The sequence below is a fragment of the Camarhynchus parvulus genome, chromosome 3 (assembly GCF_901933205.1).
Source record: "Camarhynchus parvulus chromosome 3, STF_HiC, whole genome shotgun sequence".
Taxonomy (NCBI): domain Eukaryota; kingdom Metazoa; phylum Chordata; class Aves; order Passeriformes; family Thraupidae; genus Camarhynchus; species Camarhynchus parvulus.
In genome coordinates, this window is record NC_044573.1 from 68,068,139 (window position 1) to 68,086,171 (window position 18,033).

Here is an 18,033-nt window from a genome sequence, read left to right on the forward strand (position 1 = left end):
TATTACTAAGATTTAAAAACACAGACAAAAATCACCAATAGTAATGTGATGATGTAGGCTATCTGTTTTCTCATATAATTTCAAAAAGTATAAAATCCCGTGCTTATAAACTAGTAGAGAATTAAAGAAATCTGGCATAATTAGCTGACAAACCTAGCGCAAAAGCTACCTCAGAAAATTGTCCAATGTATTTTCCTATGAAGTATCTGAAAGTTTATAATTTAACCATTTGCTAAACATTACGTCAGTAACTTAAAAAAAAAATGCCAGGAATCTACCTGGCAAATCCTTGGTAAACACAATATCCATACCACAGTGTTTCTAAAATACATGAGTTTAAAAAGTTTTAGGGACAAGGATTAGTTTTCAGAGCCACCGTTTATCAAGGTGCTTTGTATGTGAAAACTGATTTGAGCCTGCTGCCTTCAAAAGATTCAAAAAGTGTTTGCTTTTGCAACTACTTTTTCCTTATATTACAGTTCTTCAAAAACATTTTGTCAAACAAACACAACTGTATTTCCCTACACATTTTAAAATGCATTATTCTTGGATAAGAAGGTGTTGTTCTTGTAATAAAAAAGATTTTTGTAATCTCCTAGAGTATTGCAGAACCAGTTTGTACTTATTATTTCAGTTTCAAGAATTTAGATAGAGAACATATTTTTATCTGTTTACTACAGTATCCAGAATATTGTCAGCACAATAAAGTAGTAATGAGAAACTGGTTTATTAGGTATAAAAATATTTCAATTAACTTCAGAATTTCTAAAGCCTTTAAAACTGACTACACACAAACATCTCTGGTAATTACATTAGGTCCTGAACAACTTCATTTAAATTCTTAAAAATAAGTCTATTGAAATATAGGTACAATTCTGTCAGTAGCACAAAGGGTTAGCTTTTCTCCTCTAATTAAATTTTTAATTTGCCCTTGAAGTACATACTTTTAGAAATAAAAGTAAATGCTAACCTGGACTAATAAGAGGCCCAGCTTGGAGAAATATGTGTCATGTTCTTTTATGTTATTAATCTGCTTCATTAATTCCAGAAACATTTCAATAGCTCCTTTGCTGACCATTTTTGAACGGAGTGCTTCCTTTTCAGACATGACTTTAAGAGCTGCCATGCAATAGATGAGAGCTTCATGGTTTGTTTGTAGATCTTCATTCCACAGAACCTGCAACAAATAATCTAAAAGGAAAATCATCATTCAGAAATTTTAATATTCAAATTTATATTGGATACAATCCAGTAATGAAAGAGATTAACAACTGGAAAACTCAGATTGAACTCTTATATTTCTAATAAGTGGGCTGGAAAAATTGGATATTTGGACTGAAACCAAGAAACAATTATTGATGAATAAGAGAATGGGCCCGACTTTTGTTCTCCTAGACTTCAAGAACCAATGTAAGCTGTAAACACATAGCAGGAATCATTGAAATTTTCAGTCGAGATTTGCAAAAGTGATTGTGTGTGTCTGGAATTTTGTGTACTTCCCACTATTTCATTAAAAATCAAATGTTTTAAAGCATCTCAAATGGAGCACTAAAAGGCACAGGGGCCTAATTCAACTCTCACATTTGAAATCTGTTCATAGTCTTTTTAGATTTACTTTTTATGTACGTAAAGTTGACACAGAAGTTTTGTTTTGTGTAACCACTCTCAGACATCTGAAATGTTCAAATTTATAGTTAACATATGGCCAAGGTATCTTTTGCAGTCAAATTGAGACATTCTGAATTTAGTGGAGTATCTTAAACAAATGAGTAATCCTAACCAACATTATACTTTTAAACTTCTAGTAACTGATTCAGAGATATTTATTTCTGCTTCCTATGTTCCACTCAGTTCCAGCTGAAAAAAAAATTTTCCTGTATCATTAAACTGAAGCGATTTAAAATTTTTTTTCTGTCTCAACTGAAGCTGTGGGAAATGGTACATACATATACATACATATATATATACATATATATATATATATATATATATGAATGAAGTACACACTCTAGATTCTTGTCCAAACTCCCACCCTCACCAATTAAATCACTTGGGTTGTGGCAATGTAAGAACTCGGTTTCAGGTTCCTGCTCTGCACAGTATCAAACAGAGTCCTGAACAGTAGTTGTCTATTCTGGGATGAAGGATTAACTTATTTCTTCTACTGGAGCTGCTGCACTGCACATAAGAGTTCACAGGGACAGAAGAGGAAAAAGAAGTTGAATCTATAATCCAGCGACTGCAACAGGTATCTGGGCAGCTGTGATGATAGGCCAGGGTCACATCATCTGGGACAAGGTGGGTCCAAAACATAAAGAGTGAATGAACAAATAAAACAACACCTACCAATGCTCTCTCCTTCATTAGTTTTTTAAAATACAGGGAAAGAAGAGCAAGTGAAAGAAAATTGAATGAGGATGGAAATGAGAGAAAAATGCAACTTGTTCAAATGCTGTGTATGATGCTGATCTCTACAAAACTGTACTTCTCAGTATCCAAAGTCAACCCTGTTCTGCTTCCTGTGAGTCCTTTCCTTGCCACCTGAAAGGCCTGTCTTCATTTCTGACAACAATTGTGTGCTAAGCTTTAGGACCATGAATACTCTCAAATATTTAAGCAAATATACACATATGCCTTAACCAATAGAGATGCAATAACTGCTTGCAAGATCAAGGCCTACATTAATAAAACATACTAAAGTTTTAATGAAAAGAAAGACTTTCAATCAATACTGAGTATCATTTGGACACTTTCATTTTCTTCATATTTCTCATATTTGCAAGGGGTGGGTGGGTGTGTATGACACAAACACTGTTAAAAACACAAAAGATCTTAGAGCCATTGCTGACAGTTCTGCAAAACCATTGGCTCAATGTGAAGCAGCAGCTACAAAAAAAATACAAAAAAACCAGTGACTATTCTCAAGATCCTCCCTGATGATGGCCAACACCACAGTCAGCATTATCTCATTTCTAAAAATTTGGCGCAGACACAGCTTGAATTCTATAGATAGTTTTGTTCCATAAATCTCAAAAAGGATCCTCTGGAGTCTCAGAGAAGGACTTCTAAAACAACTGAATGACACAATATCTGCTCAAAGAGCTAAGAGGCTGACATGCCCAATCTTGAAAAGAAGAAGACAGAGTTGTGTGATAAGACTGCCTTTTAAAAAATCCTGAAGGTGAAAGGTAAACTGACTGTACAAACTCTTATAAATCCTGCAAAACTACAAGCAGGGGGATAAAGAAAAATGTATAGATTTAAAACAGCACACGGAGAATTTCTGGGAATTGTTCTATGACATCATAGAGGGAGACAGAACCAGAAAATCCAAAAAGGCAAATGAATGAACAAAAGACATAGAAACTAAAAAAGGATTAGGCAGGGATGCACCATCCAATATCCCTAATAGAACAGAAAAGTTCTGGATGCTGGAGTAGTGCTGGGTAAACAGATCACAGAAAACACACAGGCTCCTGTGCACCCCCTAAACAGCATTCCTCATCCTCATCACTACTTAGACACAGAATACTGGACGAGACCAACCATCAGTTTGACCTAGGCAGGCAATTTTTAGTCTTTCTTCAGAATTTTTAATTCTGAAAATGTTTTTTCAAAGATAAACAACTTTAACTGTTGAATTTCAACATCTAACTTACAGATAAGAAAGAATACATACCCAATAATGTATCATTTTGAATGATGAAATAATTGTTTTCATTCCTACAAATTTTAAATGCTAGCTTGCAAACACTAACAAGATTTTTTCCATCTACTTTCATCTGCAAAGAAATTAAAAGACATAAAATCACAACTAAGATCTGCATGCAAAAACACACCTAACATTCTACAAGTTCAGACACCATGGCACACTTGTATTCTCACAGAAATATTAAATTACAGCTTAAATCCTAACAATACATTAAAACAAACTGAAGATATATGCAGAATTAAAGGAAACTGAAATAACCTGAAACTCAGGTATTTTAAACTCTATTTAGCAAATTGTGCTGGCCTTAAAATAAGAGTTTTAAACTTTTAATGTATTAATATAAACAGGTAGTATATCAATAACTTGCAGGATTTTTTTCTACAATTCTCTTACAAAGTAATTCTGTATGGAAATCAGTGGTTTGGCATCTATGGCCCTACCAACAAAGACCTCCAGTACAACAGTACATGTCATACTGAAATTTACTCTCAGCTATCAGAAAACATGATCTTACGATGACAGATTGTGAAAGGGAAGGAAGGGTGGCAAAAATACAATGACATCTCTCTTCCTTTTCTCTGCACTTCAAGGGCAATTTCTTCTAGGTTCATGCTTTTTGGAAGATTACACAGAAAAATGTCTGTAAAGGAACCTTTCTTTTTAATAAGCACCACTTAACATCTCTGTGGTATCTGAGTATGTAAGTGTATCTTCTCAATAACATAACTTACACTACCTTATAGGAGAACACGACTCCCTCAACACACACACACATTACTCAGACATCTACAACACAATGTTAGTGGGCATCCTTTCACCAGTGACTGTCCATACATGCTTTGCAGAACAAAGAAGTTCTGAAGCACAACATTTAATTGAGAGTTTTAACCAGAAATATTAAAGCAAAAGATTATTTACATTCACTCACCTTCAAAAAAAAAACCCCTCCACTTTGGTATTTTCACAATAAGATCAAGATATTATTCAAAACCAAAGCTTCATTTCCATGTGTACATCTTATAATCATTGGGTTTTTAAATCCCTGCACATGTACCCCCGTTTAGAACACTGTGTCTTTTCCATGCCTATATAATATTTCTGCCACCATACACCAACTATTCTATTTTGCGCCCCTCCTTCCTCCCCCAGATGTAACTTCTCTGCTGATGTAGACGGACAGCAGACTAGTATCCCTGAGGTAGCAAACTGTACTTAGGAAAGGGTTAGTTTAGACACAGTTTGCAAGTATGAAATGAAAAATTCAATGCAAATTGTAATTCATGATTCTGAGCTTCACATTCTACCAAAGAGCATTTCAAAACACTTACAGCCAGAATAATCTTTGCCAGCTTCAGGGAAAGTGGATCTGAATCAATGTCTACAAGTTTATATAATGTCTTCAGAAGGATGTTTCTTCTTTTAAATCTTTTTCCAAGCATATTTCCATCACCCAATGCTTGATGGAGCTTGGTACAAGCTAGACAAAGGTGTTCTATATTGTCTTCTCCTTGAGGGGTGTAGGAAAGGAGAGAAAAATAAAAAGTAATTATCCGTGCCACTTTATCCAGAACATCTCAATACATGAAGACACAGAAGAACAAAACAAGGAACAGGTTGTGCAACAACAAAAATTAGACACCAAATAAATGTCTTCACATGATAATGTGATCCCTAGAAATAATTTATTCTGCTTTGTCAAAAAAGGTGACTCAAGCTGAGAAATCTTGGAGCCAAAAGAATACCTACAGCTAAAATGAAACTCACCTTTGATGCTTAATAATCAGATTGACCACAGTTTCTACCAGGAAAGTGTGTCTCTGAGTACATTCTTTAAAGCACTCCACCAAACATTAGATGTGAAAAAGGGATCATTAAGGAGCATTTTTCTCCTCATATACGTAACTTTATACATCAAACCTTGCTAGGATAAAAAAAAGTGAATGTAAAAACTTGCTAGAACTCTTCTATGTAGAGGTGCAAGACATATTTGAGTGGAATGTTGTCCTATTGACAAAAAAGTGATCTAGTTCCTCACCCAAGTCCCTGAGACTCTGTTTAAAATATACAAAAATAAAACAGAATTGCAAAAACTGCATGTCAACACAATGGAATCATGTATATGTTTACAGAGAAAAGGAGAAGTCTTGTCTATTTTTAAAATTGAACAGTGAGATTTTTTGAAAGATTTTCTTACATTTACCTTTGTCCATAAGGTGACACAAAGCCCCAAGTAAATCCACATGAACTGGCAGTATAAACTCTGCATTTCCTCAGGGTGTACTTCACAGATGAAATAAAGTCATATTCAAGGAGGCAAAGCACTTGTGATGAAACATGTCTGAGGCCCCTACCCTGTAGGCAGATTCAAGGACTGATCTCTCAAGCTGAGAAGTGCCTGGAAGCTCTCAATTTGCAATCATCACACTCAAGGAACAGCAATGACTATTCCATTTCTACTCCCATCATGACAGAAAATTTAACAAAATTTAGCATGATTCTAAATGCTCTGCTCCAGTAAGCTGTTAAACAGGAGTGGCAAGGAACCAAAACGGAAAGGTCTTACACTCCATTTCATCAAAATTAAGAACAAAAATTATTCATCACTCATCCCATGGGGCAATTTAAAGCTTAACCTCCTGAGTATTGGAATGTAACAAAATAAATTATTTGTTGCTCTCGAAAAAGAGACTTTAGGGGATTTTTTTGTCGCATTATAACAAGCACATCATATTCAGAAGAATTTAGGCAATAAATAAGTTCCAGGTTAACTTCAGATTTGTTTTTGCATGGAAAGGCTTCTGTAAATATTTTTGCATCAGGAAGGTGAAGAAAAAGGCTTTTCTATTAATATATGAAAAACTAAATGTGACTTAAGTTCATGTGCAGGGAATTAGCTAAAAGGTACAAAGTAAATGACTGCACACAAAATTAAAAAATATTAAATTACCAACAGACCCACTCAAAGCCTCTCAATTATGGAATTCTAATATTCATAAGAATTATGCAGTAAACAGTCTAAAGAAGGCAATATATCAAACAGTTGCAGGAGGCAATGATGCAATTCAGTTACAATTTGTGTTAATATTCAAGAAGTAGCAAAACTCAGGTCTTAGGGTATATGTAGTACTACATTCAATCAACTGGTGAGAAAGTATCATTAGATAATGTCATCTATTATTAGAAAAACTAAGCCATAATCAGGTTCTTATAAAAGCTAGAAAAACCCCAATACACTAACCAAATCAAGTGAAGACTGAGGAAAAGGGGCATGAAAACTGATTTTCCTTAGCTACATTCATGACAAAGGAAAGACATGATTAGATTTTACCTCTAAATTTTATATTGCTTACAAATAAAGAACACTTCACCATGCAAAACTGTAACTCAGTGGCTGATATTTGACAACCTTGGCATTAAGCAAGGAAAATGTGAAGTTACATAGCTGTTTTCAAATTTCCTGATCATTGTTTTCTATACATCAGTGACAGACATGGGAATGAGAATCCTGTCTTTTTTAAACAATTACAAATATTGGGAATCACTTAGCAGTGTACAGGTGTTTCATATTCATGAACATCTGCAAAACTATGCAGAAAAAGTTCTAATCTGTACCATGCTATCACAAACACTGCTAAAGATCCTGTAAAACAGAATTACTTGTAAAAACAAATCTACTTTCTTTATTCCCACCATTCAAATAAATACAGGGTCTACAGAAGGCAACTGAACAACTTTTTCAATGCAAAATGCATTCCAGAGTTTAACCTTTCAAGCTATACTTAATTTACTCAATTTTGCTTCAGAATTCTGAGTCATTACATGCTTTTCTGGCACATCTAACACTTTAATCACAAGTGGAAATTTTCATTAAGATTTCCTTAGTTTTTTAAAATGGATTGAGATCTTCAATAGAGTCTATGGTTAAAGCAGTGAATCTGTGCAGTACTTATTCTTAAAATTATTAGCTCAACATTGACTGCTAAGCTGGCAGAGCTATGTTGTCTAAAATAAGATAATTTGATCAGACAAGGTCTACTCTAAAGCAGTTCTGGGGTTTTTTACAGGATCACAGAATGGGTGAAGTTGGAAATGACCTCTGAAAGTCATCTGGTACAACCCCTGCACTCAAGCAGGGCCACCTAGACTGCCCATGCCAGTTTTACACTGTGAAGTCACTGAACATAAGAAAGCATAAAAGGCAATATACTCCAATTACTGTTATTATTTTGTAGTTAACAAAAATGAGTCCCATGCTTCCTGCAAGAAACAGTACAGAAAACACACCCTTTCAGAGCAGTGTTACCCACTTTTTTCCAGTTCACGCAGAATTGGTACAATCCTTGTATGCCAAAAGAAATCTTCCTCTTCCCATTCATTTATTCTTGTTTCATCCTTTAAGCCTTCAAAATACATTCAAAACAAAAGCACACATTCAGTGAAGGTTTCACTTTCTACAATAATAAATAACTACAAATACTTTATTCGTTAGTCAGAAAAAAATCTAAAAATGTCACATTTTGCTATATTCTGGGTTATTCTATGAATTAAAGATTTTCTTTCTATTTACATGTTCTCAAAAATGAACATTTCAAACAAAACTAGATGGATAAGTGGTTTGATACGTAAAGCTGTATTGTAAAGCTTTTGTTTGCTGACATTAATGGTTCATTTGATCACTGAATTGGAAGGTAATGACTACTTAAACATCAAAGTGTCCTACTATTTCTCAGCTCTGTGTTCACGTCACAGCTTATTATTTGTTAAAAAAAAATGCATACCACAGATAATCCTCTAGGATTGCAGAATTTTATCTAGTACATATGCATGATATAACACTAAGCTTGATTAACTGACCGGTCAGTTAGGGAAAAGTCCTGTTAGTTATTACATCCTGTTAGCAATTCTAACTACTTCATGCAATTAGTTTTGTAAACTTCATGACTAAACTTTTATAAAATGTATGTTTATTCCTACTCTTCACTGCATTCAGCAGTTTGTCACACGACAACCTCTGAAATGAGTAGTAAATTATAGATATGTGAAAGATATTTTGCCTCCAAAAAAACATGTCAGAAATCTTGAAGACAACCAACTCCCACTGTTCTTGGCCGCCCTCAGCCAAATAACCCCGTGACTCAGAAAAAGCTACTTTCCACTATCAGAAACCTTGTCCACTTCACAAAGGGAGTTTTTAAAATACTTAAGCTTTTTTTACTTGGCCTCAAAAAGAAAATACAAAAAAAAAAATTGTGTCACAGACATCAAGGCAAAAGTTGGCACACCTGAAAACCAGTGGACTAGAATCTTTCTGGGAACAAGAGTGGAAGCATGGATCTGTTTTCAGATTGGACAAGGAAGATGGTGAAAACACAGTTTATTAAGAAATGGAATCAAGGATTCACTTTCATATGGATGCAGTATCGCTGGTAATTATTCTGACATGCTGAACATTCTTTACACCTCCATCTAGTATTTTGTGAAGTGACAAAATTCTGGCCTTGACCATTGGGCCACTACAGACGGAGAGCCAGAGCTTCTGTGAAACTCAAGATGTAAAGGATCTAACAGTTACTCACAAGGTGCATGTAGGCATGTGTTTGGAGTTCAAGATTGGGTTAAGCTCTTTATCTTGCAGGCAACCAAGATTGTTATAAAGACAGGGTCTGGTCTGTTGATTTGTTTTTGCTTTGAGGTTTTTTTAATAGGGAAATAAAAGCCATACAACTCTACTAAATAAGAAAGCCATTAAGACTGGATTATACACATTTCTTTAAGTCATGGATTTGTCTGAAAATGTCTCCTGTTGTTCATTACTAGCTCTTGTATTTAAAGGACATTGTAAATTCCTAACAGAAATATGAAGGAACACAAAAACTACTATACTACCTGAGAACACCACTAATAAGAGGTTTGCATCACAGGAACAGTACCTCAGACCTTGAAACAGCAACTGTTTTACTTGGAACAGTAAAACAATTTAAAACTTCATATTTTAAAAATTTAGTCTTTAAAAAATAACCAAAAGACTAGTTTTTTGGTCTATATTAACTGCCTATCTACATCTTACACGCAATTAATCTATCAAATATACCTATTTCAAAAGATTATAAAAAATGCTGCTATTTCATAAGTAATACACTATATTTGATATATACATGTTATATATAAGTGCATGTTATTAGCGAATATCATTATTCTTATTATTTTGCATGGCATTTTTATTTTCTAGATCAAACGAGTTGACAATCTTATTTAAACTGATGAGTAGCCTAATTAATAAAACACTATGCAGTGTTTGCAATGAAGCGAAAATTCTGCTCTGGATAATGTAAAAGTACAGCTGAAATGAGAACACTACAGTGGTGTGCACACTTCCTTCCTTCAACCCACATATTGACTCAATAATTTATTTTATTTTCTAGCTGTAGCTACCTCTCCTAAACTGAAAGATGGAACTGACTTTTTAACTACACATATACGTAACTTAATTAGTCAAGAAATAGAAAACTTTGGGCGTGCATTTGCAGATAGAGACAAACTTCTCACTTTAAAAAAAATACTAAATCCATTTAATTTTCAGTTCAGAATGAAAAGAACAGATGCTTTTTTGTACTGCTCTGCTTCACTTGTCTCATATTCATCAGAAGAATTCAGCAAACTGAAAAGCGTAAGTGCATAATTTAAAAAAAAAATTATACCTTATATCTAAATAAGGTATAGCTTATATCTAAATATAATTATCTCTTATACCTAAATAAAAAAGAAGATAACCAGCTTTTACTAAACAACTAAGAATGACCAGACAATACACAACTATAAAGTAAAGCAACATTTCTAAATCCTGTCTCAGTCCTGGGAGATTTTTTAAGCAGCTGATGAAAAGTTAGGGTGCTAGCTATATTTAAAATATTGCAGAAGCGGTCTAGAACTTTCTAATAGAGCAAACCACAATGCAACAGAAGAAATACTCAAGGCAAAAGAATACAGCAAGTTCAAGTTGGTTGTCTCCGTTTTTCATAGGTCTTAACTGCTGCTTTGCATTCTGGTAAAAAAAAAATCACTAATCAGTCTACATTTATTGGTTGCTGTTTTTAGCATGTAAATACAAGAGCCTTAGCAACACTGAGCTTTGGAAAGCTGAGTACTGCCTGACTTATAATGTTTAGCCTTTTCACTGAATACTGAGTGGCCACGAATAGATCAATATTAAAACAGTCTACCTCCTCTCTAAAATGTCAAAGCATAAACACAATTCATATCAGAAAATAGAAATAATTTGTAAATGAAAACTCCACTCAGAATCCCATTGTAGAGAAGAAATGATGGAGAATTCCTAGTGGCATCCCCTTCTTTACTGTGGGATAAAAGATGAAGCATGCACAAACTAAGGAAGCTACATAATGTTAAAAAGTAGACTTAAAAAGAAACAATCCTAAAAACACACTTTATATTTTCAGTAACACCAACAAATTAGCACAAACGAATTAAAAGGGTTGTAAGTGTACTAACTTGCATGACATGGTAAATACTCTCTGCTCCTCAGAAAGAAATAAGAGCATAGCACAGTACAGCTATTGCCAGAATGATCTAGAATAACAGAATTTCTCAGTTCTAGAAAAATAGTAATAAAGCACAATAATAGCACAGTAGAAAGTTCAGGTTTCCATACCAGACTCTCAAATACGCACTTGTGATGTATGAAATGTGCTAGCTATGAGGAAATATTACTAAAATCTGTTACATAAAATTTGCAAAATGCATCCCTACAGAGCAATCCAAAATCTATTTCTTCAGATAATACAGGCTAGCATAATTTTATTAGTGTCTGTGCAACTGTGACAGATTACAAAAAGTGATGGGCAAATAAGGTATTAATGGATTGGCAAATTCTTAAGCCTAGATATGGGAAAAGCAAATAGAAAATACCAACAGATATTTAGAGTGAAGATCTCTCGAATATTGTTTCTCTTCACTAAGAACAGTAAGAAAACCCAATATATCTAGAAAACCAAAAAATATTGTTCAGTGAATAATAAAGAACAATACTGGCAAATCACAAGAATTACATTATTTCTATTTGACTGCATTTCACATTTTTTGAATGGAGATGAAATCCCTTTTACCTGTTACTCTTCTCTTCTGGCCTGAAGTCCTCAGCTGTGATGACTTTTTGCCAGGCTCTTCCATCTGGTCACTAAAAAATGCAGTATGAACACACAAAAGCATTATCAGAAAACTGTGCTCAAAATGCTCACTCTTTGACATGCATTGAGTTGTGCATATTAATAACTAATTGGAAAAGATGATGTTATTTTACTAAGTTAGTAAGTTAGCTGTTCATGAAAAGTTACATGTAAATACAACCTCCTCCCATATGTATTACAGAAAGCTCCTTCAGAAATACTGACATATTCACACCACAAGAGGTCACCATTATGGAACACAAAAACTAAGCATTTCTTCTTGGTCAGTATAATGAAAGATGAACCAAACTAAATTCAGACAGAGACAATTTCTCTTTTACCATCAGCTTCATTAAATATAAATATAAATTGAATATAAAACTCAACTAGCTTAAAACTGTAAGTTCATCCATTCACAAGGACAGTATTTTTTTCCAACAGGATTAACACTTTTATAATATTTAATGAGAAGATCTTTCAAAGAAACAAACCCCTGAGTAACCTTTAACGTATATATTAGAATTTCTGTGTGTGCCAGTGAATTATTACTAACTGTGTAGTGGTCACTAGTTCTGTCAGTACAACAACTGGTATGTTGCCATTTCTACTGTTTTACAGAGTAATGCCATAATTCCTGCTGATTTTATGGTCAGTCTTTCTTTGGACAGAGGAAACTACTACATACATCTATAATAAATTTATTTCTTTATTCTGTTTGCCTAGCTACACACTCAAGCAGCACTGATCTAAAAGAAATATACAAGATATAGACTCTCTGCTATCAAACTGGAATCTTTTCTCCTGTACTAAAGAGGAAAGTCTTAATCTATGTTTTCTATTCTCAGTGTATGTTTAATTTAACCCTTCTTATTCCATTTAAAGTTCATGTACCAATACAACCTAACTTCCTGAACTCCATTCTAAAGATGACAGTAGCCTGTTAGCAATGTTATTTCAATTTTTTTAAACTAGGTAATTTAGTTACTCGAAGGCTTAAAACTAAACTGTTGTTTAAGTAGTTTGCTGGATTGGTGCCTAAATCCTGTCTGTCAGTCCAGACAGAAGATGTAAGTCATCCTATCAACAGATGGAGACAGAATAAAAGACAAAGCTCTTGCAAGATCAGTTGCCTGCAAAAGGGACTGGATAGCTCACTGTGGACAGTGAGAAATTTCCCAAGCAATCACATTACAGAGGACCAGTTGCTTCATTATGGCTAACAGTGAATAGTGCTTTATTTTTACAGCATGAGGATTTAAGTGCTCCAAAATCCAAATACTTACACAAACTACCTTGAAATTATTTCAGCTCACATATAGAAATTTCTACTCCTCCGGGGAAGCAATACTTTATAAAGTAAAAATGACAAGTGTTTTCCTCTCTAAAACTATCTGACATGTCTAAGAAAGAAGGGGCTTAGAGCACACATTACAGACAGTTCAATGTATTGGTAGAAACAAAAATTTGATTTGATTTCTGTGAATGCCTTGTCCTACAAACTTTAAAAGTTTCAGAAATGTTTCTACAAGTTTCAGCCATGTCTGAAATCAAGACTACAACTTGAAAGGACACTGGATAAGCAAGAGAACAACTTCAGTCACCGTATACTAAACATAGCTATATTCAGAAATCAGTACCTTCAGAATTGTGTGTAGGCATGATGATACTACATGCCTATATGAATATGGATGTTTGAATTTGCCTTCCTCAGAGAAAGAGTTTTATAACTGTATCCTCTCTGTGCCTCTTCCCTGAAAATGTAAATCCAGGATGAATCCAAGAAACTCAACAAAGAAACTACTATGAGTTTTGTTGGAAGCAAAAGCAGATTAATATAAAAAGCCACTGAAGCAAAGGATGAGTTAACTCACCAGAGAGAAACACCACATGTGAGAGATGCAGAGTAAGACCATGTCAGTTGTGCATGAAAAGAAGCTGGGCTGGAATCTGTTGTTTTTTAAACACCAGTATCAATACCAGTATCACCAGTTTAGAGACTTAAATTAGTAGGAAAACAAATTGTGCTGTGAACACCAGCAGCACAACCATCTATGATTTTGGGAAACATCCTCATAAGTCACCCAAACTTCCATTATTTTCAGAAAATGAATACACTGAATACCTATATAATTGAGAATGGTTCGTGAGCAGGCTTATCTTTAGGGAATATGTACAATTTAGGAATTCTGTGATTGATTATAAAACCCCTTTGTGAGTCTTTACCACTCAGCCAAATTCATTTTAGTTACACAGACTTTTGGTTTGTTATCTTTACATTTTCATTTAGGATTGAAAATTAAATAGAAGTATCTTATTAAGAACAATGCAGTTAAAATATAATCAACCTATTATAAAAAATAAGTCACCTACTATTGAAGGGAACTGGCTTGTCAAGAGAGTAGTTGCCTTGGAAACAAAGTCAATTGGCAGAAATCTGATCGTCTGATAAGGGCCTCATCAAGAAATCAACTGACAGAGGCTCTGATGATTTACAGAAGAAAAAGAACTTGGCAACTGGATCATTTTGTCCTTCTCATATAAACGAAATCATAGTAGCCTCAATGAAGAACACTGCTTTCTTGAATGCACACAGAGTGTGAGGACTTCCAAAGGGAAAGTGAGCCAGTACTGGAGTAGTGTGGTGTGGTGGGTTGACCTTGGACAGATGTCAGGTGCCCAATCACACCACTCTTTTCACTCCCCCCCTTAGCAGGACTGAGGGTAGAAACAAGACAGAGAAAAACTCACAGGCCCAGACAAAAACAGTTTAATAAAGCAAAAGCAAAGGCCATTTGCAGAAGCAAAGAAAAACAAAAGATTTATGCTTAACTTCCCACCAGTAGGCAATGTCCTGTCATTTCCAAGGAAGTAAGGCTTGAGCATGCAATGATTGCTCTGGAGGACAAACCTCATAATAATAAATGCCCCCTCACTTCCTTTGTCTTAACTTTCATTGCTGAGCAGACATCATACATTACGGAATCCCTTGGGTCAGTCTTGTCTAGCTGTCCTGATTATATCCCCTCAAAACACCTTTCCCGCCCCGACCCTACTGGTGCCAGGCTGAAGTTGTAGAGAGAGCACTGATGCTGTGGAGTGCTGCTCAGCAGTAGCCAACTGCTGATGTGTTATCAACAACCCCCTTCAATGCAAAGCACAGCACTGTGAGGGCTGCTCCAGGGCAAATCAACTCCGTCTCAGCCAGACCCAACATGTGTTCAGTACTTTTTCCTGGTGAAAGAATGGATAATTAAGTGAAAGCTGCATTTATTAAGCATTTCTGCATGTTTAGAAATTTACTTGCTTGTTCTTGCCATGAGCCTCTTGTTAATAGTAAACCTGCAAACCCTCACCCTTCCATGGTGTTCTAGGGAAAACTACATTTCTACGAATTATATCCCAGAGGCAAAGAACTGAACCAGTAATCTCCAAAGAAGCTGCACACAACAGCAAGGTTTGAATCACAAATGTGAAAGTAAGATCTCAATGAAGGAGCAGTGCTTGGGCTCCTTCCTCATACCACACCTTAAATATCTGAGAACCCGACTACCTCCCTACCTGCTAAACAGTCTGGCACTGTCCCACAGATTTAGACCCTTAGCATTACCCCTGCTACAGTTTTGGCCCAGGAAAGGTGATATTCTCCTTGACAAATGCCTGAGCACAGGGCACAGATAAGCAGAGGTAGGGACATTTCCAGACACTACCTTGTGCATATTAAAAATAGTTTCATTGCATTGATATAACCTATGACACTGCAGATAGCCACCAAGCCAGAGACTTACTCCTTTTTTTAATTTTTATTAATTATTGTTAGAGATGTATGGCTGGTACCCCTGAATATTTAGTTATCAGTTAAGAAGGACGTATGGTCTAACACTAACAAGTTAATGCTTCTCTACAGAATTGTATCTATTAAGCACCTGTGGTCAGCGAGGTAGCAAAGATCAACTAGAACAAAAAGAGAACATGACCATCTTTTCTGAATTGTCCAGCTTCAAGGCATTCCCTCTTGACATTATCCTCTCCTCACAGTATCCTGTAACATCTTATATATCCTTACAGCTTTGGGAGGCAAAACTAGATAACAAAGTGGGAGAAGAACAGAGAAGCACAGTAATTGACATAGTGTAATAAAGAATGAAAAATATACAGGTTACTTTTCAAAGAGAATAGCAGGAATAAAGGGGAATGAGAAAAAGATGAGGGCAGTGGGGATGGAAAATGTCATAAGAGCCATAGTATCTCCTGCAAGTGCCAAGGCCTCACACAACTTTGCCCATCCAGATGTTACGAGCCTCTCCTTTTGCACCCATGCAAACTGGATCTGTGGACTCTCTCCTAAAGTAGAGACAGAATTGGGACTATCCCATGTAAACCAGAACCTGAAGAGATTCCTAAAAAGGCTATTAACACAGAGCTATTAACACACAGACTGTGCACAGCATGCCCTGAGTAAATGCTGTAAGGAAACCCTAGACTGTAGACACGATCTGATGTCTGGAAACAGATTTCTTTTCCATTTTTAAACATGCCCTTTTTATTAAGCCAAAGAACTCTAAATTATGAGCACACGATTTCTACACATCTATAACTGCAGAGCCCTTTCTATATCTATAGAACCACCATTCTTATCTTTTAAGTTACTTCCTCAGAAGCAAATCTAAGCTCCAGATAGTTTGTTTAACCTTAGAGCCCTTTCATATTTGGTCTTTATTTTGATAAGGTAAACAAATCTTTTTTCTTCCATTTTCCCCTCATAGTCATTCTGTTTCTCCCCACTGTATTTTCCTTCATTACATCCCCTTCAGCTCCCACAAAATTCCTTTTTCTAGTTTATTTAAAACCCAAAAATGTGACTGAAATTTTTACAAATTTTATTTTGGATCCATGATATATCAATGTTTTCAGGTCTGCAAAATTCTAGGAGAGCAATTTCTAACTTTTCACAAAGCTCCAAAAACAGCGTAGGCACTGCAGTAGATGCAGACTGTTTATACACAAATACAAGCACTGAACATCGGATTTTACCAACATACGTTGTGTGCATTGGAAAGCCAGACATGGTGTATCTACACCCAAAAATCTAGACATTTTACTAAGTGTAAGGAAGAACAGATTTTAAGCAATGCTAAGCAGATCTTGGGGGCCTGTTCAGGCAAGCCAGATGTATCAAAATGACTACTAGGCACAAAGGTGTTCTTCCAGACTGGATCAGAGTTTGGTTCCCTTGGCTGTGGATGATCCTTAGACCACTTAGAAAGAATGTTATTTGAGATTTTACTCACTCATATATTCAGAGTGTTACTACACATTTACACTGTAATCTGGGTTTATTTTCATTGCTAGCACTGTCCAGGATGACATGCCTTATGTTGATAAGGATCATTTGGCTATTTAAGCAGCTGAGTGCTTTTATTTCAATCCAAAATTCACAATTCTATATGGACTAAAAAGGGAAAAGCTGCAAGGAGGTGTTGTGGAAGTATATACAACCATTAAATCCCTAAAAAGAACCATCACAGGTAAATAGTTTTTCCTGTTTTGAGTGCTTGCCATGGGGGAGAAGAGCTCTTGTCCCACAATCAATGATGGTGCTACAACGCACCCTAACCCTCCCTCCAGGTATTGAATGATCTTGATAAGAACTCCTGCCAAGCCTTCTCTTCTCCATGCTAAATAGTTCCAGATCTCTCAGCCTTTCCTTACACAAAGGATTCCTTCACATTTTAGCAGCTGGATTCCCTCCAGTCATTTCAACATCTCTATTGCACTGGGGAGCCAGGAGCTGGTCCCAGCAGCCCAGGTGTAGTGGAGGTTTTCAAGACACAAATGAGCAGCATGCTAGATAATCTCATCTACTTTCTTTTCCACAAAAGATTGGGCCAGATGATCTTCTGAGGTCTCTCCCATCCTGAGCGGTTCTATGAACTTGGTGTACACCAGGACCTCCAGGTCTTTTTCTGCAAAGCTGCCTCCCAGCTGGATCGCTCCCAGTATATAATAGTGCCTGGGGTTGTTCCTGCCCAGATGCAGGACTTTGCACTTCTCTTTGTTAAACTGCATCACACTCCTGTCAAACCATTTCTCCAGCCTGCTGAGGCTCCTCTGGACAACCCTCTGATGTACCAGCCAATG

The 18,033-nt window shown here is 35.7% G+C and overlaps 1 protein-coding gene across 1 annotated transcript in view; it reads right to left on the reverse strand.

The window, feature by feature from the left end:
* ARMC2 (armadillo repeat containing 2) overlaps positions 1-18,033 on the reverse strand; it is a 68,645-nt gene that overhangs the window by 36,802 nt on the left and 13,810 nt on the right. The window contains exons 6-10 of the mRNA XM_030946617.1: positions 11,836-11,906; positions 8,020-8,112; positions 5,041-5,219; positions 3,680-3,782; positions 971-1,191 (exon numbers count right to left, since the gene is read on the reverse strand). Of these exons, the coding sequence (XP_030802477.1) occupies positions 971-1,191; positions 3,680-3,782; positions 5,041-5,219; positions 8,020-8,112; positions 11,836-11,906 (667 nt within the window). The remainder of the gene's footprint in view (positions 1-970; positions 1,192-3,679; positions 3,783-5,040; positions 5,220-8,019; positions 8,113-11,835; positions 11,907-18,033) is intronic.